The sequence below is a fragment of the Ictalurus punctatus genome, unplaced genomic scaffold (assembly GCF_001660625.3).
Source record: "Ictalurus punctatus breed USDA103 unplaced genomic scaffold, Coco_2.0 Super-Scaffold_100, whole genome shotgun sequence".
Taxonomy (NCBI): Eukaryota; Metazoa; Chordata; class Actinopteri; order Siluriformes; family Ictaluridae; genus Ictalurus; species Ictalurus punctatus.
Genome location: NW_026521086.1, coordinates 2,432,579 through 2,460,262, shown reverse-complemented (window position 1 = coordinate 2,460,262; position 27,684 = coordinate 2,432,579). Strand labels below are relative to the sequence as shown.

General features: G+C 40.1%; 1 protein-coding gene, 1 long non-coding RNA gene and 1 other non-coding gene across 3 annotated transcripts; 1 reads left to right on the top strand and 2 right to left on the bottom strand.

Moving 5' to 3' along the window:
- Positions 1–1,800: 1,800 nt before the first annotated feature.
- Positions 1,801–4,263, bottom strand: LOC108261912 (uncharacterized). Its single transcript, XR_008394071.1, has 4 exons — positions 3,944–4,263; positions 2,611–3,509; positions 2,268–2,513; positions 1,801–2,183 (listed from the first exon to the last, which is right to left on the bottom strand). It is a non-coding gene; the product is annotated as an uncharacterized LOC108261912 (long non-coding RNA).
- A 16,820-nt stretch (positions 4,264–21,083) lies between these two features.
- Positions 21,084–25,292, bottom strand: LOC128629673 (dynein axonemal heavy chain 6-like). The gene is made up of 2 exons (XM_053678460.1): positions 24,952–25,292; positions 21,084–23,770 (listed from the first exon to the last, which is right to left on the bottom strand). Exon 2 carries the CDS (start codon positions 22,705–22,707, stop codon positions 22,369–22,371), a length of 339 nt encoding a protein of 112 aa, XP_053534435.1. The 5' UTR covers positions 22,708–23,770; positions 24,952–25,292; the 3' UTR covers positions 21,084–22,368.
- A 1,965-nt stretch (positions 25,293–27,257) lies between these two features.
- trnag-gcc (transfer RNA glycine (anticodon GCC)) lies at positions 27,258–27,328 on the top strand. Its single transcript has one exon. It is a non-coding gene; the product is annotated as a tRNA-Gly (tRNA).
- Positions 27,329–27,684: the final 356 nt, after the last annotated feature.

Genomic DNA, 27,684 nt, shown 5'->3' with positions numbered 1-27,684 from the left:
TCCACTTCTTTGTTTTAAAAAACTCCTGGGTTGCTTTTGCAGTATGTTTTGGGTCACTGTCCATGTGTAAAGTGAAGCGCCGTCCAATTAACTTCACTGAATTTGGCTGAATCTGAGCAGACAATATATTCACATACAATTCATCTGATTGCATCTTCTGTCACATCACCAATAACTACTAGTGACCCAGTGCCATTGGAAGCCATGCATGCCCATGCCATCACACTCCCTCCACCGTGTTTTACAGATGATGAGGTATGCTTTGGATCACGAGCTGTTCCAATCATTCTGGTACAGTTTGATCTTAGTTTCATCTGCCCAAAGAATGCTTGGTCTGGTTTTTTTGGCAAAATCTAATCTGGCCATTCTGTTCTTGAGGCATATGAATGGTTTGCACCTTGTGGTGAACTTGTGTATTTGTTCTTGTGAAGTCGTCTCTTCATGGGAGACTTGGATAATGATACGCCTGCCTCCTGGCGAGTGTTCTTCACTTGGCTGGTGTTGTGAAGGGGTTTTTCTTTACCATGGAAAGGATCCTACGATCATCCACCACTTTTGTTTTCTGTGGACATCCAGGCCTTTTTGCTGCAGAGCTCACCAGTGTGTTCTTTTTTTCTCAGACTGTACCAAACTGTTGATTTGGTCACTCCTAATGTTCCTGCTATCTCTCTGATGGATCTTTTTTTACAGCCTAAGGATGGCCTGTTTCACTTGCATTGAGAGCTCCTTTGACCGCATGCTGTGCGTTCACAACAACAGCTTCCAAATGTGAATGCCACACCTGGAATCAACTCCAGACCTTTTACCTGCTTACAGGCTGTCTGCAGGTCCTTAAAGTCTTATCTCTCTAGTTTTTTCCTTTCCTGGAAAGTCATGGGAAGGAAATACTGGATTTTTCTTTCACTGTTGGAGCAAATGGTAATGCAAACAGTCTCCCATCTACCTCTATAGAAGTTTACCCTGCTGTAGTTTACTTAAACCCAGGAATGGATGTATATGCATGAACACAATCCATTATAGCTGATGTATCGTGTAGCATGACTGAAGTGATGTGCAGGTCTTCAAATCTAATACTTTTTAATATCATAGTCAAGAAATTTCCAAAAATGTAAGTGCTGTTACCTGCAGCTACCCTGTGCTTAACTGATGAAATAGCGAAGGAATAGCCCACACCTGTCCATGAAACAGCTTTTGAGTAAAATGGCCAATTACTTTTGGTCCCTTGAAAAAGAGGGGGCTACATATTAAAGAGCTGTAATTCCTAAACCCTTCCTCCAATGTGGATGTGAATACATTTAAATTAAAGATGAGGGACTGCACTTTAAGCCCATATTCATTATTTAACTGTAACTTGAATAAGTGTGTAATAAGCCTCAGCACTTTTATTATGAGCTACAAGTAATCTGCTTCATTACATTTATTCTCAGTGAATATGAAATTACTGCAGATATATTTATCATCCTGGGGAGGGTCTCTGTTTGCACAAAGGACCAATCACAACTGTTGTCTGCATACACACGACGCATTATTACAGTTTTCTTTAGAAGTGCACATCAGGCAACGCAAAGGTCTGACGTAGAAGTATAAATAGCCTTTTTAGCGTGTCTCGAATTGCAGAAGTTGTCAACTGTTTTGCCTCATGTTCATTAGATGCTGTCTGAAAGAACCCGTTAATATCAAGGGCAACAAGTGCTGAGATTGTGACGGTGATGAAAAGGTGGCTGCAGCTGGCTTCAGACCGTGGAGGAGGATGGAAGAGGTGCAACAAACAGTAGCTTGCCCTGACTAGGAACGCATAAACCATTGAAATCAACGAGGAAAAAATTCAGCTAATTGACGCTCTCTCCCTGGGCAAAGCCTGCGAACTTCGCCCGGAGCTCAGTCCATGTACTTTCGGAAATTTCGGTTGTGTGGTCTCGCCATGAGTGATGCTACTGTACTTTTGACAAGGGGAATTCAGTTCAAACATTTTAATGAAATATTTACACACACACACACACACACACACACACACAGGGCCATTAGCCAAAAACAACCGGCCAATGTAGCACCTATGCCCGCAGCGGACTCTAGCGCAGACTGGGCGGAGTGCGCCTCGCTGACCGACAGCTCCACGACTCAGCTAATTGCTGTAGCACATCGTCTTGGTCACGAGCATGCGTTGTTCGTCTTTTGCGTTCGCACTGTGAACAGGAGACATTTCTCTATCACTTTAACGTTTAACACATTGGAATGAATTTGTTAAAAAACATTTTAATCATGCTTACGTAGGTTGCTAGAGCTGTGCGGATGTCCGACACAGTGATGTCTCTTCCCACGAGTGCCCGCAGGGCAAGCTTGACATGCGCAGAAATCCTGGCCTGTGTGCCAGAAAAGAAAAGCCACCCCACAGAAGTCTCATATCCCGGCATATGCTTCCTCAGGCGGCAGAAAGCTTTCAGCCACTTCAGCTCCAGCTTGGTGACGGCTAGCTTAGCGAATCCGAAAGCGGAGGCAGGTTTGTGCTGCTTCACCTGGGAGAAAAGGACAATGAATGAAAAATATTAAACACCCCCATGTACAACACAGCAGCCCCTGGAAATAAAAGTGAAATACACAGAAGTTACTTACATTGATCAGAAAGAGTCAGCCTTCTCGAGGTTCTCAAACTCCTCAGTCGTGAGGTTCTGCAGGACTCCGGTCCTGTGTCCGCTGACCGAAAAGAAGTGAGCACACAGCAGCCCGATGCAATGGTTGAGCATGTCCGGGTCTGCTGGACGAGTTCAGATCAGCCAGTGAAACAGGGACAGCGTCCAACAGTTTGCCGTGCAGGAGCTGTAAGTACTCCCTCACTCTTCTCCGCTCGCACGCCTTGCCTGTGGAGCACGACTCGACCGGACAGATGTCTGCACTCCCACTGCAGCAGTCTCTGGAGACTCCACAGCCTCGTGGAGCCAACTCGGCCCTTGGACAGTTACTCATCGAGTTAATGGAGGAACTTGGTAACACGCGTCAGAAATAACTTGACCGGAGTGACCTTGTACCGCTGGCACAGTGATTTCATCCATTCAAGGACTCTCAAGACATTGTCGATGTACTTCAAGTGGGCTATGTTGTGGATAAAAATGACATGAAATAAACATGAGGGACACTTAGTATGAGTAATATGTAGTTTTATTGATAATTCACAGGACTGGTGGGTGCGTAATCTTGAGGAGAGTGGTGGGGGGAAGAAAATGGTGTGCATCCTGGGGACATGGGAAAGTCAGCAAAGGTGAAGTGAGAGGACCACTGAGAGTGGGGCGGACTTGCAGGTGAGAAGTGGGAAGAATGGTCGGGGACCAGGTCAGAGAAGGTGACATCTTCCTCAGACTGAAAGCTGGAGGGGGGTTTTGGCTGCGCATTTCCATTTCCAGAGGGGGTGCTGCGAAGATAGTTAAGTAGCACCATGATAACAGCAGTTAGATGCGCAAGCTGATAATGAGTGTCCAGATCCAGAAAAGGGGAGAAGAAGGAATGACGATGGGCACCTAGACACACAGAAGCGGTATTTGGCGGATATTGACAAATTGGATTTACACTTTAAAGATCTTTAAGAGTACTACACTATGGTTTAATAGTCACACACACACACACTCTCGTACAGTCAAGGGCGGGCATGTAGACATAATACACACACATACACACACACACACACACACACACACATAACATTATAACTTTATAAGAATAATAAAAAGGAGTATTAAGATATTATAAGGGTAATATCTTATAATAATAGAAAACTCTTTATAAAATACAGAATAGTAGGATATGTAGGACAGTAGAAGGGTAATATAATGATATTATGAAGTAGGAAGTACAGTAAATCGTTTTTCAAGCAGTATAACTATATATAAAATAGAGATATAGAGCAAATATGAAAATAAATTATAAACTAGAAATACAGGAAAATGTAACTTACTCATAATTCAGATGGTGAAGATTCTTGTCTCGCAAGGAAGGCCTTAATTTTAAGAGAAAACCATGAGGAGCCATTTATAAGGGTAGCTGAGTCAAGCTACTGGTTTTGATTATATTTGTAAGTTGAAAAGCCCTGTTTTTTGAGCTAATGGTAAGTTGAATAGCTCTTTTTTAACCCTATTGGTATTGAGATCATAGTCTTCTTGAAACATATGGGTTATTTACTGTGTAATTACAGTATAAATACTGGAGCTTAAGCTCAGGGTATCAGATCACTTCTGAGAATTCTCATCGGTGTGGATCTCGTGTGATGGAACGGAACAATAAATCTGGACCCTTGCTTCTCACTCACGGCTGGTGTCTTTTTTTCTATCTCCAACTGGGTTCAGAGGTTGATGTGAGTATTGGCTTCTATGTTAAATTTTAAGTGTTTTTGGGTAATGAGCCAGCAGCTGCCAGGGGACTGTCTGCGTTGGCCCACATAAAGTGAAGGAAGCGCTCGACGTGTCTCCTCTCCTGCTTGCCGTTGGCCGCGGCTTTGGGGACATATCTGAGGCTTGTCAGCCAAGCCGTGTACACTTAACATTGGCTCTGGAAAAGAGAAAAAAAAAGGGGGGGGGGGGGGGATCAGTGAAAGAAAAACAAAGTTCATCCTGGGACGTCCACCCCGGGCGACCACCTGGAGTCCGCCGCCCACACACAATAAAAATAGGCCTAGAGATAGTTTAGGTACTCACCCACAGAGCCACTACTCTTTCCGGGCTACTATCGCTTGCAGCCGCTCAAATTCTGCGGAGAGTTTTGCTACTTTTCGATCAGTTCAGAACATTTGCAACTTTTAGATTTCTTCGCCTCACCGAAAGCTTGCAGTTGTTGTTGAGCAGCTTTATTTTGGCGCTGAGCAGTAGCTTCCTGACCGTGTCCCCGGCGAGCTGGTGAAGGTGGAACAGGTGGCTGTCTAGCCGGCGGAAACCTTTCTTGCCACATGCAGACACCGGGCAGTCCAGAGCACCCGCATATCACCCGCTCGCTCGCTGCCGCCAGGTGAAGCCAGCGTTCCTCTGGACCCTGCTGATGAATCTGGGCGAGATGAGCCTGCACGTTGGTGTAGAAACGCCGACAAACTGGACACACTCTTCTCCGTGACATCTCGCTGCTCAGCACCGCTGGAGCGGGTGACTTTATAGGCAGCCAGTCAGGAGGGCGGTCCCATTAGCAGACCTAGTAGGAACCATCCTGCAGCAAAAAAACGGCATGCTCTGCCTATTAGGGACATTTAAACGCTTAAAAATGTGCCCTTAATAGCTACTATGGTGGAATAAATTACATACTTAAAAATTACAATGTTTCAGCTGTGTTCTCTTGCTATTTAAGGACGTTCTGATACTTTCGCATGCTTACAAATGTGCTCTGAACAACTGCCACGGTGGAATAAATAACATGTTAAAATAGTACAGAATGTTTCAGCTATGTGCACTTGCTATTAGGGATGTGCCGATGTTTCCGCACACTACCAAGTGTGCTCCGAAAAATTGCCACGTTGTCATAAACAGGGTTCCATTCTTTCCTCACACAGTTCTTTGACTATCTGCACAGGCAAGTTACCAGACATCGCAGGCTTCGAACAGCCAGTGTGCAGGGAGTCAGTGTTTTTAATTCAGCACTTGAGCACCATTGGGCTGTTCATTTCAGGCTCTCCATCACATTTTATGTGAATGTGGCCATGACATTCCTCACAGTTGCCTCTGATTTCTATGAATTTCTCTGTGGCTGATGGATAGACCTGGGCTCTTTTAAAGACAAATGTGCAGGGGCTTTTCGCTTCTTCCCAAATGTGATGATTTATCACATTTCCAGATGCTACACTTCAGAATTGTGTATTCCCTTTTTTTGTGTTTTAGAGAACTTGTTTTTGTATGAACTGTTACACGCATGAATTCAATCCATTTCTGAAATGAAACTTCAAGATAAAAAGTCCACAATCTTTTGGTCTTGGGGAAAGGGACCTGGCTCAAAATGAGTGTCATCACTACTGCCACTTGTTTCATGATCACCTTCATAAATAAACCCTAAAGCAGTCCAGATGTTGTCTGTTCAATTTAACAAAAGTATATAGAGCCTTTGCAGTGATCTTGTTTTCTAGCTGCTCACTAAGCTCTGTCCAGATGCTCTGATTAGGAGTAGCTATGTTGACATTTTGGACTATGGCCTCTTTTGATGAAGGGAGGACTGTGAAAATGGAATCCCTGTCCACTGCTGGTTTCTTGGGCATCTGGCATAAGCAAAACATAATTACCCACTGAAATAATCCTGATGCAAAAAATGTCATGTACAGTATAAACATGTTTTCATGTATTACTGTATTTGCCAAAATACAAGGAAAATATAATCTAGTAATAATGTATAAGGATATTATATCTTATATCAGGACCAATATGGTAATGTGGACCCTTAGATGCACAATGTATTAAAAAAAACTAACATGGGTACCATGTGCAGCGGTAATTAGCATTTCATAGCTACATTAGCCATATTAGTATTAGCAGTGAGATTTCTGTTCAATAAACATTGACAATCTTAGCTCTCTTGAATGTTTTACCATTATGATTGAAGTTAACTAATATTATTGTAACTGACAGTGTTAAAACATTGTACTTACACTGGCCAGAATTTTGATTTAGTAACTATATCGACTTTCCCTATACTAACACTAATTTCCACTAGAGCATCGAGAACAGAAGTGTCCCTGACACCTAGTGGTGGGAGTGAAGTGTAACATGATTCTCCTTGTAAATAAATGAAAAGTTCAATCATGAGAGACCAGTGAATGAAGTAAAGAGAATTGTTTATTGAACAAATGATGATATGAATTGTCTTGAAAAAGTCTTCGGCACTTCGACTCAAAGTGTGCTCACACCAAGGAGATTTGTGCATATAAGTCAATGTCTAATATTTTAAAAACAAAAGCAGCACAAACGATTGAGAATATTTGTGGTGAATTAAGAGCATATGGGGAGTCTGAGAGACCTCAGAATGACCTATGAATATTCTTTTAAATATCTTCAAAATCGAAGCAGCACAAACGAATTTTTTTTGGGCACAAACGGAGCACAAACGATTGAGACAATTTTGCCGACATTTTGGGTGAGGGTGGCAACTTCATGCAGGTCCAAACCCAAGTTATCAGAATAAGTTTTACTGGCCAAGTATGCTGGAGTATACAAGGAATTTGTTGCTTGAATAGCGATCCTACAGTGCACACTTACACACACAGTTCTGGATGTAAACAAGACACCGAGTAATACAAAAGAGACCAATGACAGATACCACAGGACAGTTTACAGTGAAAACAATCTTAAAAACCACTCACAAAGAACAGTTAAGAGTAAAGTGATATTACTTTAAATGACTAAAAGCTTGTATGAGCCCTGATGAGCCTCATAAATAGGAGTTTGAGACTCTTTAGATTTTATTCACAGGAACTGTAAGAGAATTGTTTCCCATTGTCATAAAGAGTCAATTTAAGGCAAGCTGAGGAATCCATCCTGTCATATCCATGTTTAAAAGCGCAATAATGGAGATTGTTTAACGTGTAAGAAGTATAAACGCTACACTGAAGGAGCGAACTAGAGGAATAATAATTACTACTACTACTAATATTAATAATAATAATAATAATAATAATAATAATAATGCACCTGTAGTAAATCTACGCTAATCAGAATCGTGATGTGTTTTATTCATACAACCAACAGAAGTACCTCAATTTAGCTGAAAGGAGCTGTCTCGCGCTGATTCTCAACAGTCATCTCGCTCGGTTTGAATGACGCACCTGCGCACTCAACCACGCCCACCAGATGACTAAATCATAGAAATGAATGGAATAGGGATATAAACAAATAGATCAATAAAGAAGATTGCACTTTGCATTCCATATTTTCTCCATCACAGTGATTGCAAATGTTATATTATATTTAGAGCTGCAACAACTAATCGATAATAATCGATTATGAAAATCGTTGGAAACGAATCTCATTTTCGATTAGTTGGTCTGCACGGTGCGTTTACTCATTACATTACTTCTGTACTGAAAACACACTTCGGAGAGTAAATATTAAAGTAGTGTCCTTAATGAAGTACTGTACACTTACACTATGTACTTACACTACGCACTACTCTACCGTCTAGTGCAATAAAGTCTAAAACCATCTAAGCCTAATCCGTTTGCAAAAGAAATCTGTGATCTTCAAAATACCTTCATTTTTATATATCCTAAATACTGAAAACATTTGTTAAGTTGCTAGACATGACTGAATGCATTGCTGTCCAACTAAAATGAAGACAATATTATTTGTATATTGTAATATAGTACATAGAATAACACTTCCATGTAGAGACACTTAAAGACTTGTATTATATTTGAAAAGAGACATGGTCAATCGTATAACTGTACACAAGCAGTTTGTGCTTGGTTCCCGATAATCACCGCTTGCACCTATATCTGTATGTTGTCTTATTTATAAGGTATCCTTGAGTGTTATGAAAGGCGGCGACAAATAAAATGTATTATTGCATAGTTCTCCCATCTGGCCATGCAGAGTCCATTGGTGGTGTTGTCCCAGGAATAGCAGCTGGCTGTGTGTAGTGCCGTGTCACTCTTCTGCATTATAGCCCAACTACCAATGTACTTAAATGATTTTCCATGTCTGTTTTTTTTAAATGAGAGTGCGCGCTGTGATACTCTCTGTCCACTGGTTCAGTTTGTTCCGACTTTAGTTCAACCCTGACACCTTCACATTCATCAGTCACTTAAAGAGACGTTTTAGGCTGAGCTGGTGCTTTGGGAAATAGTATAGACACTGGCCTGTGCTCTGTTTCTGTGAGCAAGGGGTATCACTGGGGACACTATTTGGAATGCTATTGTGCATCTGTGCCTTTCCCATTTTGACTCCTGTCCTGGAGTCAGGATCACACTGCTGGTACTGGCAGTGTCCGGCTCTTTTAAGAACTCACTTACACATGATGTGTCACTCACTGTAGGCCAATCAGCTACCCATTACCATTCTCTTTCTTTCCAACAAAAAGAGCTTTTTAATGCATTAAAACTCATGTTGTGTTTCGCTAAAAGGAAATGCTGCATCCATGGAATTGTCATTGCCATATCATGGCACATAGGATTAAAACAAATGCTTCATTTCTCCATATGTTGCTTGTAGCATTTTAAGACGTATTAAGGCACAAGTGAGGTGTAAGAGGCTGTGCTACACCTCGCACAGTCAGCAGAAGACAGCAGCAGTGCACCGCAAGAGTTGCCGTGTGGGGGAACTCAGTTACCCAGAACACTCCAGGCTGATTAACTGGGATTGCCTGCACTTGCCAGGCCGGATGCTTAAAGCCAGACTTTGAGGCCACTCTTTGTCATACCTTTGTAGAGTGGAGAAAAATTGCCTGATGTGGGAACTACTGGGGAAGGGAAGTTGGGTCAGAGCCACTCAAATGCCAGGTGCGCCCTCAATAAATTCTTTGAGGAGGGGGCTCACAACGTAGGTAAAATCATCTCCCACCCTCCCTGCTCCACTTTGGTTGCTCTGCTTCCTTACTCAGCTGAGGTCATTACTCCGCTGCGTGGTTCCACTGAGGACATCCCCCTACCCCTCTGCTCTGCAGAAGATATCATTACAGCTCATGGCCTCACCACTCTGTCTCTCTGCTCTGCCTCCAATGTCACTACACCACCGTGTAAGGCCTGACATTCAGTGTATTTTACGTTACACCCATACTGTTCCTCATTATCTCAATATCATTAAAAAATGGACTGTTCTGTCTCAGATGAGTGATGAAGTTGATTTTGAAGCTGTGTTTCCTGATGTTGGTGTTGCACTTCCACCAAAAAGTGTTAGTGAACCTAGTAATCATTTCTACATTTGAATATGATCATGAGGCACATGGCTCTCACTTCACTTATTCTACAGGGTTCGGCAGGGATTTGATTCAACCTACTAAAGAGTGGAGAAGTGGATACCAGAACTTTGCATGCTGCATGCTCAGTTTTTGTAGGCAGTACGTGGGGTAAGTTTCCAGTAAGCACCTCTGCAGAAAATGCTTGGTGTATTTGGTTATTTTTTAATGTACTCAATTTTACTGAAAATTGGAAACAAAATGAGTGCTCACTGATATCCAAGCAACTTCATAAATCTTTTGTAAATATTTCTTTTAATCTTTGATTTAGTTGCCAATAAGTGGCTCTGCTGTCGGGGACAAGAGTTCAGGAGAAGGTGCACTCTGTACAGGTCCGACTGAGACTGAAAATTGAAACTCTGCCTAAAGCAAGCTGAAAAGATTTTCAGAACTAAGATATTTGGCATAGATCAAAGGGGCTGATTAGATTTGTACTAATGTTTGTAATGTGTATATGAAGAATAAAATACAGAATTGATATGAAAGATAAATATATTAGTTCACTATTTTACAATATTGTGTAATCTCTAGATAAAGGTGATTACTGCACTTCGCTGTTTATTGTTTTATCAAAGGCTTGACACAGTGGATCATGAAATATTGCTGCAGAGATTAAATAATGTTGGTCTATTAAATCATTTAAAAATTATTGAAGTAATCTCAGAGAGGCTATTCGGGTTAAATAAAGGTTAAATAAATAAATAAATAAATAAATAAATAAATAAAATGGCTCTTTCCGCAGGTGATGGCTAATTCCCTGCTTTTCTTGTAATACTTGATTTAATCTCCCATCCCTTCAGTTCTCTCATCTTCGTGTAATGTACTTCTCTAATCAAATATCATTTGTTGGAATACCCCCTCTCATAAAGGGGTCTTCTACTCTCATGTTTAGTTAATCTGTCAAAGAGTTCTAGTCTGTTGTCTGCAAAAATACAACAAAATACAACAAAGATTCATTCTTCTCCCTTCCTGAATTCCTTTCTTAATATCCTTCTGGTGAATGAAAAAACTAAATCCTTTAGTCTAGGACTATTTGTGATGTACACTAATCTAACATGTTAATATCCCATCTGTGCTAATGAGTATAATCCCAATAATACAGAACTAAAAAATAGAGTAAATGAGGTTGAGATCTAGACATGTATTTACAGTTCTCTGGTCTCTTTTATCCCACTAATTTTTATTCAAAACATCCTATTGAATTTGTTTTACTGTGTACAACAATAGTGTTTAGTTTAAAGGGTAGACGTGCATGCACCCCTTTGTCCCTTATTAACTTACAACTGCACCACACTCAAAATATCACTCAGACCCTTCATACATGACATTTAAACTTTCTTCACTTTCTGTAAATCTCTCTAATCATGAGTAATGTGTATGTGTATTTAACTAGTCTAACAAAATTTATCATCTATGAGCTTCGTTTCAATTTAATACAAATTTATTTCCTTCGCTGGGCGCCATTTGTGAAAGGCATAAAAAAGTTCCATTATAAATGTATCCACTTCATTTAAACTGTATTTGATCCTATTAAGTTTATCATATTAAATCTACTCATGTCACGAACTACATTTCCCATCCTGCACTGCGGCCCACAAACATCTCTGCCATGCACTGCAAATCCCAGATCACATACCTGCATTAAATTCACAGCACAATCACAGATACAGTATAAAGACTTTCAATTCACTCACAGATTGTGCAGTATACGCTCCATTCCTCGTGTTTGTGACCATTGCACTGTATTAAATATTGAGACTTGTGTTTTGTATACATTGTATTACATGTCCATAGCACACCGTATATAATATACATTTGTATATTCACACATTACTTTATTCTATTCAACAGTCTACGGTTCAGTAAAGAAACAAGACACTCAAACTACACTGCTGCAAAGAGACTGTAACTGAACTAAACTAACAAACATGTCACTGCAGTGAGACCCACATCAGCACAACAGGTCACATCAACAGCAAAAGAAACCACCACGTAACATGCAACACTGTCCGATCCAGACACATGTAATCCATGCAAATCCTAATTCAACATTAACTATTCATCTTATTCCAATGTGAAGGACTCCACACATCTGGAATAGACAGAAAATATGTTACAAAAAGTTTGAAAATAAGTGTAGACTAATATTACCATCAAATCTTACTAATTATTCATCACTGGACATAGGCACTGTTTAAAGAGGAATATACAGCAAATTATTCATCACAGTGCAACACAAATACCTCACGCCAAAAGAACTCACACTTACACTGCTCAACTTAGAAAAACAGCAGTTACAACTTTTGGTAGGTTTAGTATTGAGCCATAAGTTTAAAAAAAAAATAATGTTGCAGTGGCACGAAGCTCAGTAGAATTTTCTGGCATAAGTTTAATTACCCCAAAGTTCTATGATTTTGCTGTAGCAGTGACATTGATTTGGGACATCCATCCATCCAGCCATCCATTTTCTGTACCACGTATCCTACACAGGGTCGTGGGGGAGCGTGGAGCCTATCCCAGGGGACTTGGGGCACAAGACAGGGGACAGCCCTGGATAGGGTGCCAACCTGTTGCAGGGCACAATTGCACACACACACTCACACACACTCGCACACTACGGATCATTTGTAAATGCCAATCATCCTACAACACATGTCTTTGAATTGGGGAGGAAACCAGATCACCTGAAGGAAACCCATCACTAATGTGTCCAAAAGCACATTGCAAGATGTATGAAAAAAACATGATAATATTAATAATAAAATTAATTCATTAATTCCATAAAAATCAGAAAAGTTGGCTGGACTAGAAAAAACATGCACAATGACCATCCAAGCTGTTTTTTATTTTATTTTTATTTTATTAATTACATTATTTTTGCAGACCCAGCAGATACAGTCAGGTTCATAAATATTTGGACATTGGCAAAGTTATTGTTTTTAAAAATATATATTTTTACCACAGTATATTGGAGTGGAAATAAAATAATATCAATATTCATTATTTCATTCCAACTCCAACATACTGTGTTCGACAGCTAAAATAATAACTTTGTCAAGTAACGAAGAGGAAACATTAGCATTGTCTGTACACCAAAAAAAGAGAGAACCTCTATGTTATGTTAGTATCAGGGTACTGGTATTGCACCTCCCCATAGTCCACCTCCTCTGTATTAAAGGTCATTTTAGATAGCAACTATAGAAAATATAGTAGTTTAAAAAACAACACCCTACTACACACTCGTCTCCTCATGCTGCAAGTGCACACTGGTTTTGGCCTAGTAGGGCGAGTAAGGGAAATTGAACACAGGTTATTGGGAAAAAATAAAATGTAAAGCAAGGCAATGTTCCTAAGCATACCTCCAAAGTTGTAACAAAATGGCTTAAAGACAACAAAGTAAACCTACTCGAGTGGCCATCAAAAACACCCTGACCTGACTCCCAAAGAAAATTTGTGGACTGAAGTGAAAAAGCATGTCTGAGCAATGAGGCCCTCAAAACAGTTCTGTCCGGAGGAATGAGCACAAATTACAGCAAATCATGAGAAGCTTGTGGAAGGCTACCCCAAGTTCAATCAATGAACAGGCAATACCACTAAACACTAACAAAGTGTATGTAATTACTCTAAACATTAAACATAAGGGTTAATAATCTGTCATGTACATATGTTTATAGTTGAATAATTTTCAGACATGGTTTGGTAATTCTAGACAACATGGTTCAGGTTAATTGGGAAAGACTGGAAATACAGTAAGTGAAGAAAGGAAAAGTGAAGGGATTTACAGGAAGAGATGCATGAAACACCTCACACCTATGGGTAAATGATGGGTTGCTGGTTAAATGATGGACTGATGGATTTTATGTGTATTAAATGGTGTTTTTATGAAACATCATAATAAGCAGAGAAATGAGGTAGACTGGGAAATATAGAAGTAGCCCACTACTTATTTGTGGAGGCGGGGTTTGGTTGAACACCAGTTTGTGAATGGAGGGCGGAGCCAGGGAAAAGTGAGTGGTAAGGATCTACACCTGTGCAGGATTTTGTAACAGGTGTTCTGTGTTTCAATGAGCAGGATAAAAGGGGGAGAGAGAGGACAGACACAGGAGACCCACGTGTCTAGATATGTGCATAGTGTAATAAAATTCCTGAAAAGAGACAGAAATAGTGAAGGAAAATAAAGAACTGATTTTTGAGCCTGCCCCCATCTCCTCATTTTCAGTCCACCCGTATGCAGAGATTTTTACTTAGTGTACTGTGTTCACGTAACCATAGAGATTAAAGCTGTTTATTTTTAAATCCACATTCATACCCAATCTTTTATAGAATTCACTGTAAACCGATTAGGTTAAAACACACACACACAATTAAAAAACACCATTAAAAGGTAAGTAGCATTTATAATTTGTTTCTTGCCATACCAGCATACCATAGAATAAAAAAAAGTAAAATAAATGAGAAAACAAAACCAGCATGAATTCATAAAATGTATGTACACTAAATAAAACTCTCTGTATATTCAGTATTGGACCTATTAAGTAATGTTCTATATTTCTCAGTCCACCTTATTCCACTGCTTCTTACAATGCTTCATAAAAACACACACTCTAATGCACAGAAAATCGATCAGTGCATCATTTAAGCATGTAGCCATTATATCCTTTTACTTTTCCTCTCTCCACTTATTGTATTTTATGACTGACAATTAACCTGAGCCATGCTGTCTAGAATGATCAAACACTCTGGTAATTTCCAAACCAAACTAATGTTCTGCCTCTTTTGTTACAGTAGCACACCTTATACAGTGGCTTGTACTGATATTATAACTAGAACACCACCATGAGAGAATTACTATTAACTTTATCACCTTAGCAACACTACAGTTCAAAAGTTTGGAGTCACTCAGAAATTGCCTTGCTTTTGAATGAAAATCACAATTTTTAAAATAACATTGATCAGAAATACAGTCATTATTATAGCTGGATTTTTAAGGGAATATCTACGTAGGCATGGAAAGGCCCATTTTCACCAACCAGCAACTCCTGTGTTCCTATGGCACATTGTGTTAGCTAATCTGACATTATCATGGTAAAAAGTTCATTCATCATTAGAAAACCCTTGTGCAATGATGTTAGCACAGCTGAAAACCGTCGTGCTGTTTAAGAAAGCCATACAACTGGTCTTCTTTGGGCTACTTGAGAACCTGGAGCATCAGCATTTGTGGGTTTGATTACAGTCACAAAATGGCCAGAAAGAAAGAGCTTTCTTCAGAAACTCATCAGTCTATTGTTGTTTTGAGAAATGAAGGCTGTTCCATGTCAGAAATAGACAAGAAATTGAATATATCTTACAAAGGTGTGTAGTAATCTCTTCACAGAACATGACATGAATGAAGTTGTTACTTCTATCATGCAGTTCCACTGCAGTGGCTTAGTAGGTGGCTTTGTACTCAACCTATTTGCATTAAAGGAATTAGATATCATTTTATATTAACAATATTTTCCCCTTCACATATTGAAGCCATGGATTTCTAATAATCTGACAATTATATGAGTGTACGATATTGACCCATAGAGTAGATACAAGTAAAAAGCAGATGTAATTTGTCAACTTTGCTCATTTATTTATCATCAGTAACCACTTCATCCTGCTCAGGATTGAGGAGGATCCAAAGTTTATCCAGGATTAATGGGCAGGAGGCAAGAATATATCTTACATCAGTCCATCACAGGAGACCACGGACACACACACAGACACAGAATCACAGACTCATTCACACCCTGGGGCAAGATAGCATAGGAAATTCACCAACCAGTAGGTCTGTGTGGTGGGAGAAAACCTGGAGGAATCCTGCACAGACGCAGGGAGAAACTGCAGTTCCACATAAACAGTATCCTGAGCTCAGGATCGAATCAGGGAACATGGAGCTGTGAGGTAAACTGGTCTACATGAACCATACTCATACACAATATATGGTAAATCCACTTGGAGGAAGGAGTGGGGATGATTCATTCATTAATAATTATTAGGGCTGCAACTAACCATTATTTTCATAATCGATTAGTTGGCCGATTATTTTTTAGATTAATCAGATGGGGCGGGGCAAACTTTCAGTACCATTTCTTCTTATTTGAAATAAAATCCACAAACTGAGTTTTACTTCAGACTAAAACTTTACACAAGTGTTTGTCCAAAACAGAAAAGAACCCAATACACACACACACACACACACACACACACACACACACACACACACACACACACACACACACACCAGAATATATATTATTAATTAGGACTGTAGTTTAATTCAGTGCTTTTTGTGCAGCCTTGAAAATAATGCATAAATACTATCAAATAAATATAAAATTTTGTGTTTCAATTAGACATTACAGATCTTACTCGCGCTACACATCTGTATCAGCGTGTCTACACCGCGCGTGATCGCAATGCGGCCTCGTTACTAACACATCACTTCCATTATAATAGACAACAGAATTTACACTGCAAGCGCGCAAATACAGCATATAATGACAATGAACTTAAATTAAACTAAACCTTTTAAGCAGCGTGCACCAGTTTCCCCTGCCCCTTACACACAGTGGATATGAACATAACTTTGTGCTTCGCGGTGTTTAATATAAAATGCTCCCTGCATTTCTGATTTTCTTCCTCAGTGACGTCGTGACTTATACTACCGGTTAGTAAAAAAATCACTAGTGATACATTTGAGATGATATTACCTTTCTAAAATCCACACAGTAGAGTATATTTGACTGTAAGTAGAAGTTAATTTTATTATCAGACTCAGATATCCATGTTAATATTTTTAATACTGCTCATTACTGTTAAATGACTTGAAAGAGTTAACACATCGGATAGTCATGGCAGGACCTTGATTTTGTGGTCAGTAAACCAATTGTGTGTTGATTTTGATGTATGTTTTGGATCACTGTCCTGCTGGAAGATCCAACCACGGCACATTTTAATCTTTCTGGCAGAGGCAGTCAGGTTTTTATTTAATATCTGTTGATATTTTGATATTTGGTCCATGATGATCCATATGAGTCCATGATGCCATGTATCCTAACAATATGTCCAGGTCCTCTGGCAGAAAAACATCCCCAAAACATTAAAGATCCACCACCATAGTTAAGTGTGTACATGAGGTACTTTTCCATATGGCTAGGGTGAAGTCAGCTAACATGGGCCACTTTTTGGAAAATGATTTATAATGCCATCAAATAAGCTATCATGTCTCATCATCTCATCAAATCATGAATCATCAATATAAATTTCTTTTAAACATATGAAAAAGTATCATTGTTTAAAAATTATGAGGGTTAGAGTATCAGCAGGAACCCTCTTGAGCCACAACACAATGTTCAGGTAAATTGGGCCGGCTGTTCAGTTAAAATGGACCAATATTGGATCAATGGACCAATTCCCGCTGCATTGAATGCTGAAGGACTGTCGTGGTCTCTCCATTCTCCCCAGCAGTAACCTCTACACAGGGTTTACCCACCTCCCCAACCACACGGGTAGAGTAAAACTGGTCTTGCAGGACAAATACATCACAATTCCACAGATGTGATGGAACATCTCTGATTGCAAGTTCCTCCAGCAGGTCTTCATACTGTGGAAACCACTTTCCTAACACACTACATTGCTGTATGGTTCAAGCTGCTTGGTTTGTTTCCTGCTCTCCAGGTCCTCCCTCGGTAGAGTAGAAGTTGATGGTAAACTAATTGGTTTTTCTTCCATTATTATTTGTAGTTCCTTAGTTAAATCTGTGACCATAGGCACTTCTACTGTTTGTTCTGCATGTTGTTTTAAGTTCCTTTCTCCCCTTTTTCCTTTAGGGCCAGCCTGTGATGGGGTTAATGAAAGTCTGGCTTTCCTCTCTCTACCGAACCCCCTATTTTCCCTTACGGTCCCCGCATAGGAACCCATAACAGGTTGCGTACTCGGTTTAAGAGGTGGAAACGATTCAGGGTCATTGAAGGATTCAGCCAATGGGGTGAGTGACTTTTTTGGCATTTCTGTTAACATTGATTTCAGGGTCTGTGCTGAACTCGCTGTGAATTTCTTTCTATATCTTGTTTTGCTCCAGGTTACTGCTCTGTTGAAAACCTGAATGTCCAATTCCCTTATTTCAGACAAAATGGTTGCTATTACTTCATCGTAGTGTTCTTTTAAGATCTCTATATTATTGTCCATCCACTGTGCTGTGTTTTGTTTGACCTTTTCCAGTGTTGACTGGTTTGGAGAAGGTTTAATGAAGGATTTTGTGACCTGTCTGAACACACTTGGTGGATAAGGATTAGCCGGTGTTGTGGCCGCCAGAATTTCTGAATGATGTAGAGCCTGTAACAATTTGAAATATTTTGTCAGTGTTAAATCTACAGCAGTTTTTGATTTGAGACACCTTGAATTTGGTTTTCACTTACATTTGCAGGTTCCCTTATTGGTCCAGAGTCAGCCAAGACTTCAAATCTGTTGTGCAATACTACAGACATATTGTAAAAGTAAGTTCACTTTAAAAAGGAAGAAAGATGGAACAGCCTGTGCAAAGGGGAAGAATGAATAGGGGCAGAAAATCCTTTAAGATGAAATAGAATTCAGAAAGGAGAAACAGTCAAGGAAATTATTCAATCAACACAACACCAAATCAGAAACAAAACACATATCTGTGTATGTATAGGGAAAAATGTAGAAGTGATGCCATCTGGTGGATGAATCAAGGAATCATTCCTATGATGGACATCTTGGAAGATGTGAGCATAAAATACACCTTGTATTTCTTCACAGGACTGCAATTTTGAGGTCTGGGTGAGCTACCGGCATAAAATGGAGGAAGAACATCCCAACAGGAGAACAGGAAAACTTTCTTTGCAAAGTTGTATATATCCTTTTCTCTTCTTTGTTTTCAGTGTGCACACTCTTTGTAGACTTTACGTAGAAAAGGATTGTACTTACTCCTTTCAGGGTTTGGTCATTGTTGTTGTTGTTTGAGGTTTAGTAGATCTCCTTCCCTCTCTGGATCCCATTAAAAAAATTCATTTATTTATTTTATTAAACATATTCCAGGACTCCAGGCAAAAAAAGATCTTGGAGCCATTGGTTCCTAAACCCAAAATATTTATGTGCCAAATCAAATTTTCAAATTTTCAGGAGCCAAAATAGTGATGTCATATGACATATGATGATATCATTGTTAAATGGCTACCTCACACTGCCTTTTCTTTCCCCTCTGTACTGTCTGCCTTTGTTTACTCTGCCTCCCATAGTTTACACAATGTATTCTTTACATACACAATATGTGCAATATTCAGTACGTCATATAATAATAATAATAATAATAATAATAATAATAATAATAATAATAATAATAATAATAATAATGAGTCTTTATTGATCACATATACATTACAGCACAATGAAATTCTTTTCTTTGCATATCCCAGGTTGTTAGGAAGTTGGGGTCAGAGCACAGGGTCAGCCATGATACACTGAAAAAGAGTGTAAAAAAATTACCATAAATACTTAAATGTGCAGTCATTTGTTTCTTTTTTTTTCACTTTTTTATTCATTTCCTGCTTATTCAGGCTCAGAGTCATGTAGGCTGCATTGAATTTTATTTTCAATTCCCTCATCTCTTTTTCAGTGACTTTATCACTAGCACATTGCACTGCTTTCACGATTGGGGTGGCACGAGGGGCAGACCTAGCAATGACACAATCCTTGGCGTTCTCATGTTTTGTACTGTCTGCATGCTTCTTCACGGTTTCTTTTTTAAAATGACTCGAACTGGTAATGAACTCTGTTTTACCAGCAATATCTTGTCCTGCTTTAGCACAAAAGGTGCCGTACATTTTCCCTTTGTCATAACGTAACCAGTCGAACTCTTGTAGCCAAGCTGATTTAAACTGTCTTGTCGGGACGAGAGCTGCAGAGATGGGAGAAGACTCAACTCGCTGCGCTTGGCTGTCATCATCTGTAAAAGATTGCACACAGATTGAAACGGGCTGGGATGACTCAAATGTCACTTGAGAACTTTCACTGGTCGAGTTGGTCTCAACATCGTGGGCATCTGATGTAGAGGAGGCAGGGTTTGGACAGGCAGGGAATGAGGAAAAAGTCTGATATTTTTCTTGTCAGCTGACTAACGTTAGTTAACTACGCAGTTAGCTAGCCTACATATAACGGATAAATTCACATTCTAACAAACTAAACCACATCAAACTAAATTAAACACCTTTAATAAAAAGGCTCAGGCAGGGTTAGGTTAGGCGATGACTCAACCCAACACTCATTGGTGTGGGAGGTGGCACAGGCACAAAACCTTGTCCTTCATTCTGCATATATTCCTCTATATGTATTTAACATTCTATGAGAAAATATCAGTTGTATAAAAAAAAAATGGGAAAGAAATTATATATATATTTTTAATCTATATATTGTGTTAAAAACGAATTCTGGCACTTAAAAAAAAAAAGAATTTTCATGAATCTCATGAAAATGAATCACATGTAAATGAATCAACGTAAATGAATCACATGAAAATGTATCACTTGAATATGAATCTCATGAAAATGAATCATATGTAAATGAATCACATGTAAATGAACCATATGAAAATGAATAAATAAATTAAAGACTTTAAAAAAAAATCTGTCTAAATGTAAGATGTTTTAGGTGAGTTTAACTATTGGGGGTTGGAGGATCAGTTTAGAGAACATATTTGTTTCTGATGGTTAAGTTCAGGGTTAGGGTTGGCCCCTGAGTTTCAACATTGGAAAAGGGAGTTTTTATTGGTTAAAAATTAGGTGATTAGAGTTTATTGTTTGGGTAAGCCCCTAGATTTCAAGATAAAAAATGGTTTTAATGGTTGGAATAGAAGTTCTAATTGGGTTTAAGGGTACTGGATCTATGTTCCCCATCCCTATTGTCCAACTTGTACAGATGAAATTTAATCTGGCCCAAATTTAGGGCCAAACCAGGAAAAAGTTCCATTAATTTTGTCCATGCTCCCTCTCAGATCCTTCTTCCTATTGATTACTCCCCTCCCCCCTGAGAAGAAATGCCTTTCTCTCTATTAATATATACCCCCACACACATTTTATATATATAATATTATATTATATTTATATTTTTGTGTCACGATATGGAGGTTGAGACGGATGCAAGTGCAGATTTTTCAAGTTTAATAAAGAACTAAACAAAATACAAAAGACACTGACATTGGGGCAAATCACTGTGGCAAAGACTAAACATAAACCAAAGAGAAAAACACAGCACCAAGGACAAAGGTAAAGAAAGACAAACGTGAGACAAAGAGTGCAGTGAAAACTGTGGCTAAATACACAAGTGCTTACCAGGAATGTGATCCAGGTGCAGGTGGTCATGTGACTGTGATGCAGTGGCTGCTGGGAACTGTAGTTCAGATTTCCTTCTCTGATTACATGACATAATGGTGTATGGTGTAACATGTGGTAATGTACGGGTATTACTCTGTGTGTGTGTGTGTGTTTATACAGAGGCTGAATGTGTTGGCCACTCTTGGGTAACTTACCCAAAATACATCAGAGAATCATCACAGCTCTCATTACTGTGGATGTCCACGCCAGAGACATCGTCACGGAGCTCGTCAATGAAAGGGTACAGATGGCTACACACCTTCTCTTCAGAGCAAAGGGAATCATGGGTGTGGTCAGATCTGATTGGTCAGAAGCTGTTAATAAATCTTTTAAAAATAACTGCAGCTCTGACAGCAGTGCATATGCAGATCAGTTCCCAGGTTTATACAGTATGAATGCACTCATTATAAACTATCCACGCTATATCGTCAGTGAGAATGCCCAATTCGTATACAGTGAGATCGTATATATATCACATGTCTTTTTGCATGTGTTCACGTAGGTGGACTCGAGCAGTAACTTTCAGTGGCAGAAGCAGCTGTGCTAATACTGGGACATGGATCTGGATAAGTGCGTGGCCAGGATGGCTCTGTATCAGTACGTCTACGGATATGAGTACCCGGGAGCCTGCGTGCGTCTGGTCATCATCCCGCTCACAGTAAAGACGTGTTAACAATACGTTAAGAATTCATAATGTAGTGTAGTGCATGTTATTATAATAATATTTATTTAAATACTATGCATAATGCATTACGGAGGCTTTATAACATGCTTCGTATGCGTTTATCGCTCGTTATAGGCGTGTGAAAGAGTGAAGTCTTAAAGATACGTTTGTGTGTGACCTTTCCATCAGGAACGCGTTTAATGTAAAAAAAAAAATCTTCTTGGAAATGACATGCTTGTGCTTGTTTGTGATGGTTTTTAGGACCGATGCTACCTGTGTCTGATGGGTAACACCTCGAATAACATGTGTGTAGAAGGTGTGAGCTTGATCCTTTCACCGTTAGCCAGACAGAGCGTCTTGTTATTGTCCAACACGGGGGTAATTTTCTCAATCCACAGGCACGTCCACAGGTACGTCACTCACCACCCACTTGTGCGTGTCGGCGGTGTCACTGCCGAGGGACGGTTTGATGGCACTCCACTCCAGTGTGAGAGGGTCGTCTTCACCATACAGCTCGTCCATGCTCACTGACTGTGGGTTGAGCACGTCGGTCTCGATGGGCTTGTATAAGGGATTCACCTCGCAGCCCTCTGTCTCGTGGAGGGTGCTCAGTGGGTCAGCGAGGGCACGGTACGCTGTGGTTTTACCGCCTCTTGTAGGGCCCACCAGCAAGACGCCCTGGTGCACCAGCATGGTCTCATACAGCTGGATCACATTGGCGGTCATGCTGGAGACGGGCTGCAGGGAGCGGGCGCATAGAGCTGCCTCGATGTTCGACTAAAGCGCGCCGTAGTCATGCTCGGGGACACCCACACCAGGAAAGAGGTCCGACAGAATACCGCTAAACGCACACAAGAAAGATTGGATTGACTCGATTGACACTAGGTTCAAGATTTTCAGATTATGGATGTTCAGATGTTCCAGGATTCTTTACTTTTCATCTGGTATAACATTACAAGGTGCTAATGTTATATACTTTAAATGCTTTAAAAAAAAGTTATATAATTACAGCTTTTTAGTTGCAAAGAATTTGCAAATGTCAGTTAATTGTATTTCCTAATTTGTCCTGGAATTTCCTCCTAGTGCCTGATTCCAGTGATCCTGTGATAATGACCTTTGATACTCCATATGTAAGCTTTGGCGTTCTTTACTATTTATCAATTTATTTTATTTTAAGTTCTGCGTCATCCTTGAGTAACTTGGGCAGGTTGGAGTATCGTAGCGCTCTAATCAACACCACGTTCTCACTCAGGTGTGGGTTCTCTCGCATCAGAGACCTGGAACACACACACACACGCTCGATTTATTACAGCAAGACATCTGTTACATTTATAGATAGTTTTAATTAACAATTTAGAAAAAACAACGGATGAATCTAATCTAATCTAATATGTTCACCCTGTTCATAGACGGACATACCCGGCCATGACGATAACAGAGTTGACGACTCTCATGCTGAAGTCGTAGTGGTCCTGCCGGGAAAGCTGCTTGCTGCACAGCTTATACAGCTGAATCATCTTCTTCGCCAGAGTCTCACTGGACTTGAAGCCCTCAGCTCACAAGTCCACCTACAGCAAAAAAGACAACGTGAAACGGTTCTGTAACACGCCAGAATACATCCGTTATTGCGTTCATTACATAATGTAATGAATGACGGCACCCGAGCACACCTCTGCGATGACGGCGTGGTCGGGCACAATCATGGAGACGGATCTGAAGCGGCCTCCAGGTTGTCCCGGAGCTCGGTCCTGCCTGCGTAGCCTGGGTACATCGTGATTAAGGCAGCTTCCTACAAATGGAAGCAAGGGAAATGATAACGATTCAAACCCTTGCTAATATTCTGAAATCGATTGCAACGCTGAGTGAGTCTGTTCCAAGAATCGGTTCAGCAAAAATCTCGAATTAAAGGTTAGGGGAACAACCCACAGTATTAAGTACATAGGATCATTATCATGATTAACAGGGCGATTCCTAATACCTGGTGTCAATTCGTAGATACCAGGTAATGGGAATAGAGTCGATTCAAAGGAATCAAGCTTTGGAGTCGACTCTATAGTCGTTGTGAATATGGAGTCAACTCCAAAGCTTGATTGTGGGGGAAGCATGACTGAAGAACCTTGATTTCTCAGTTTGGAAACAATCCCAAAGAAATAGTCGGGAGAGCGTTTGGCATCGTTGTGACAAACGCTGAATCTCACAGCTTTTTTTTTTGTTTTTAATTACTCAACAACTAAGACACAAACCCCTCGTTTATTCCTTCACTTTCATCTTTCACTACTTTTTTTATTTTACATTTTGTTCTGATTCTTTCCCCCTGAATGTCTGGCTAGAACTTCTGAAACTGGGAGCTAATGCTAAATTTAATGTTCTGTTAGAAAAGACAGCTTGATGTGTGGTTTCATTAAATTCATTCAATTTAAATATCTTGTCTTTCTAAGAAAAACTGCTGATTAAGCAATGCACTATACCATATTCATGAGAAAGTAGAATTTTGTATTTGTTATTTGGCGTTTGTGTAAATTCAATACGTCGTTTTCAGCTAGTGATTAAAGAATTGGTTCATGAGTCATCTTTGTCAGATATGCTGGTGGCGCTTTCTGATTTTAGTCATTTAACCATTCAAAAGAGTTATTTGTGTGTGGAACAGTGTTGCATTGCACCCACGAATACCTGCAACCTGGAATGGAAAATAAGATTTATTTTGTTCCAACACTTTTTTGTTGTTGTTGTTGTTGCTGTTGTTGTTGCTCCAAAACTGAAAAGTGTTACAATGGAAGCAGAAGTAAGTGTAGCTTCTTAAATTGTGTAGTGTAACGCAGTGTTTTTCAATCTTTTTTGAGCCATGGCACATTTTTTACATTGGAAAAATCTTGTGGCACACCACCAACCAAAAATGTTACAGAATGGCACTCTGTAGCCTAATACAGTATATATAATTGCAATATAGTTTCTCAATTTATTTATACTCACTCAGTGTGAAACCTGGGCCTGTTTAGATGAACACAAAGCCGATATCCTGGCAGGAATTGAAGAAAGGCATACACAAAGCTCTTCTTCACCAGCTTTCAGTCTCTCTCTGTTTTTAGTTTTTATAGCAGTTAGGCTTGAAAAGCTCAGCTCACACACATATGTTGTGGAAAATGGGAGCAATGTCAAAACTTTGTTGGCCGGAATGGGGAACTCCTTGGGAGCAGTCAACCAAAAACTGTCCAAAGGAAGTTCAGCAAATCTTAGCTTTAAACCACGATCTTGTTTCAGTTCAGTTAGTTCCTCCTGCTCCTGTAAAGTCATGTCCTTTCCAATAGCAGTCAAGGCATTCAGTGGAGGCTGAAGAGAAATAAAATGACAACTTCTCCTCAAGTTTTCAGATGTTTACCTATTACCTCGCACAGTGCAGCAGGGTCATCTTGCCGTTCCTCTGTGAGTGGGAACATCTCAAGGTTGGCACTTTGCACATGTTGTTGCCAGAGGTGCACCTTTAAATGGAATCCATTTATTTTATCCATGCTTGTAAGCAGGTTCTCATTTCGGCCTTGCAATCGTGTGTTCGGTTCATTCAGATGATGAAATATATCTGCCAGGTATGCCAGCTTTGCACACCACTCATCACTTGCAAACAGATTTGAGTAATCAGACCTCTCGTTTGTCAGAAACACTTTAAGTTCCTCCCACAGCTCATACACACGGGCCAGCAACTTGTCATGCTACAACCATCGGATCTCCGTATGGAGCAATAAGGCTTTATGCTTCGCTCACATTTCCTCACACAAAGATGCAAATATACGACTTTTCAACGGTCGTGTCTTTACAGAGTTCCCTATGTGCACAACATCATCCACCACAGGAACTAGTTCTGCTGGTAAAGTCTTTGCAACGAAGGTGTCACGGTGCAGAAAACAGTGTGTAACAATAAGATCTGGGTTTCTTTCCTTCACTCTGCTAACGAAGCCTTAGGTGTGCCCGACCATGGCTGCAGCTCCATCAGTGCAAACACTTGTGCAATTTTCCCATGTAAGGCCTCCCTGGTCAAGATATTCTGATGTGACCCAAAAAATTTCCTCTCCTGTTGTTTTTCTGGCAGTGCCTTACAAAATAGGAAGTTTTCTCTAATGGCATCTCCATCCACAAAACGCACATTGGCCAAGAGCTGAGAATATCTGTAGACTCATCAAGTTGCAACACAAATTTACTACTGATGCATATCTTTTCCAAAACATGGCTTTCGATGTCTGTAGACATATCATCAGTACGTCTGGCGATTGTGTTATCTGAGAGCGGGAGTTTAGATATGTCTTTAACCGCGTCAGGGCCGAGCATCTCGTTGACAGTGTGTTTGCGGGCAGGTAGTATTAACATCTCTGCCACAGTGTGGGACTTTTTTCATTTAGCTACAAGTTCAGCAACTAGCTTTGAGGGCTTTCTAATTTACCTTTGTGGTTTTTCTCATTAATGTTGCCTGTTTCGGTGTTTTCACGCAGGCAAACAAAATAGTCCATCGGCTTGTTTTGAAGCGACGGGTGTTTCACTTGGAGATAGCGTTTAAGCTTGCTTGGCACCATGGCGCTATTGGACAGCTTCTCGCCACACACCAAGCATAATGGAGTCGGGGTCCTCTCATCACTGGTGAAAGTAAATCCTAACGAAAGATAACTTTCGCTGTATTGCCTCGAGCTCACCGTCTTTGCTTTCTTTTTACCACCACTCATACTAGGCCCTTCACCTGGGTCACAGTCTTGTCCAGGGCCCAGTTCGGAGTTTGCATGTTTCCTTTTTAAAAACTTCTCCATCACTGCCACCACGACCTGTCGCATGCGTCACTAATTCTCTTGTCTCTTATCTCTTGTCTCAGCAATTACCTGCTGCCACCCGGATAAATATTACATTACTCTGCCAGTCACTACATTACAGCACAGACACTCAACAATGGCTTATTATTTGCAGATAATAATGAATAAATTTTAATAAAAAAGAATTTTAAGACTAAGTGAAATTGGACAATTTCTCAAGGCACGCCTGACGATCTCACGACACACTAGTGTGCCACGGCACAGTGGTTGAAAAACACTGCTCTACGGTATGTAGACTGTATTACATGCATGTTGAGCAGAGAGGAGATATTATAATATTATACAGTATCTAGAAATATAGTGTGTGACTGCTGCTGAAATAAGGAAGAGACTTAGGATTCTCCTTTTCAAATCTGAAACCAAATTGCTGAACAGCACAATACTTACCTGAACAGCTTACTCTGCGAAGTCTTTAGTTATTTAAACTAAGCATTGGTGGTTCAGTGGTAGAATTCTCGCCTGCCACGCGGGAGGCCCGGGTCCAATTCCCGGCCAATGCAGAAGTGAGTTTTGAAAGTTAAGCCTTCACCAAAAGAACATTACAAGCCTTATCATTTCTGCCCAAACTAGACCAACTCCATGCTGCTGAAATATACAAGAGACTTAGGATGCTCCTTTTCTATTTTGAAACCAAACTGTTTAAGCAGAACAATACTTAATGAAAAGCACACTCTGCATTGTCCTTAATCCTTTAAGATAAGCATTGGTGGTTCAGTGGTCAAATTCTGACCGACCACGCGTGAGGCCGGGGTTCGATTCCCGGCCACTCACGGCTGAGTTTTGAATATTGAGCCTTCGCCCAAAGAACTCTACAAGCCTTATCAATTCTGTCCAAAAAAGGGTAGCAGACACAGTC

Coding starts and splice junctions, on each gene's coding strand:
- LOC128629673 (XM_053678460.1), bottom strand. CDS start 22,707: ATGACCGCCAATGTGATCCAGCTGTATGAGACCATGCTGGTGCACCAG.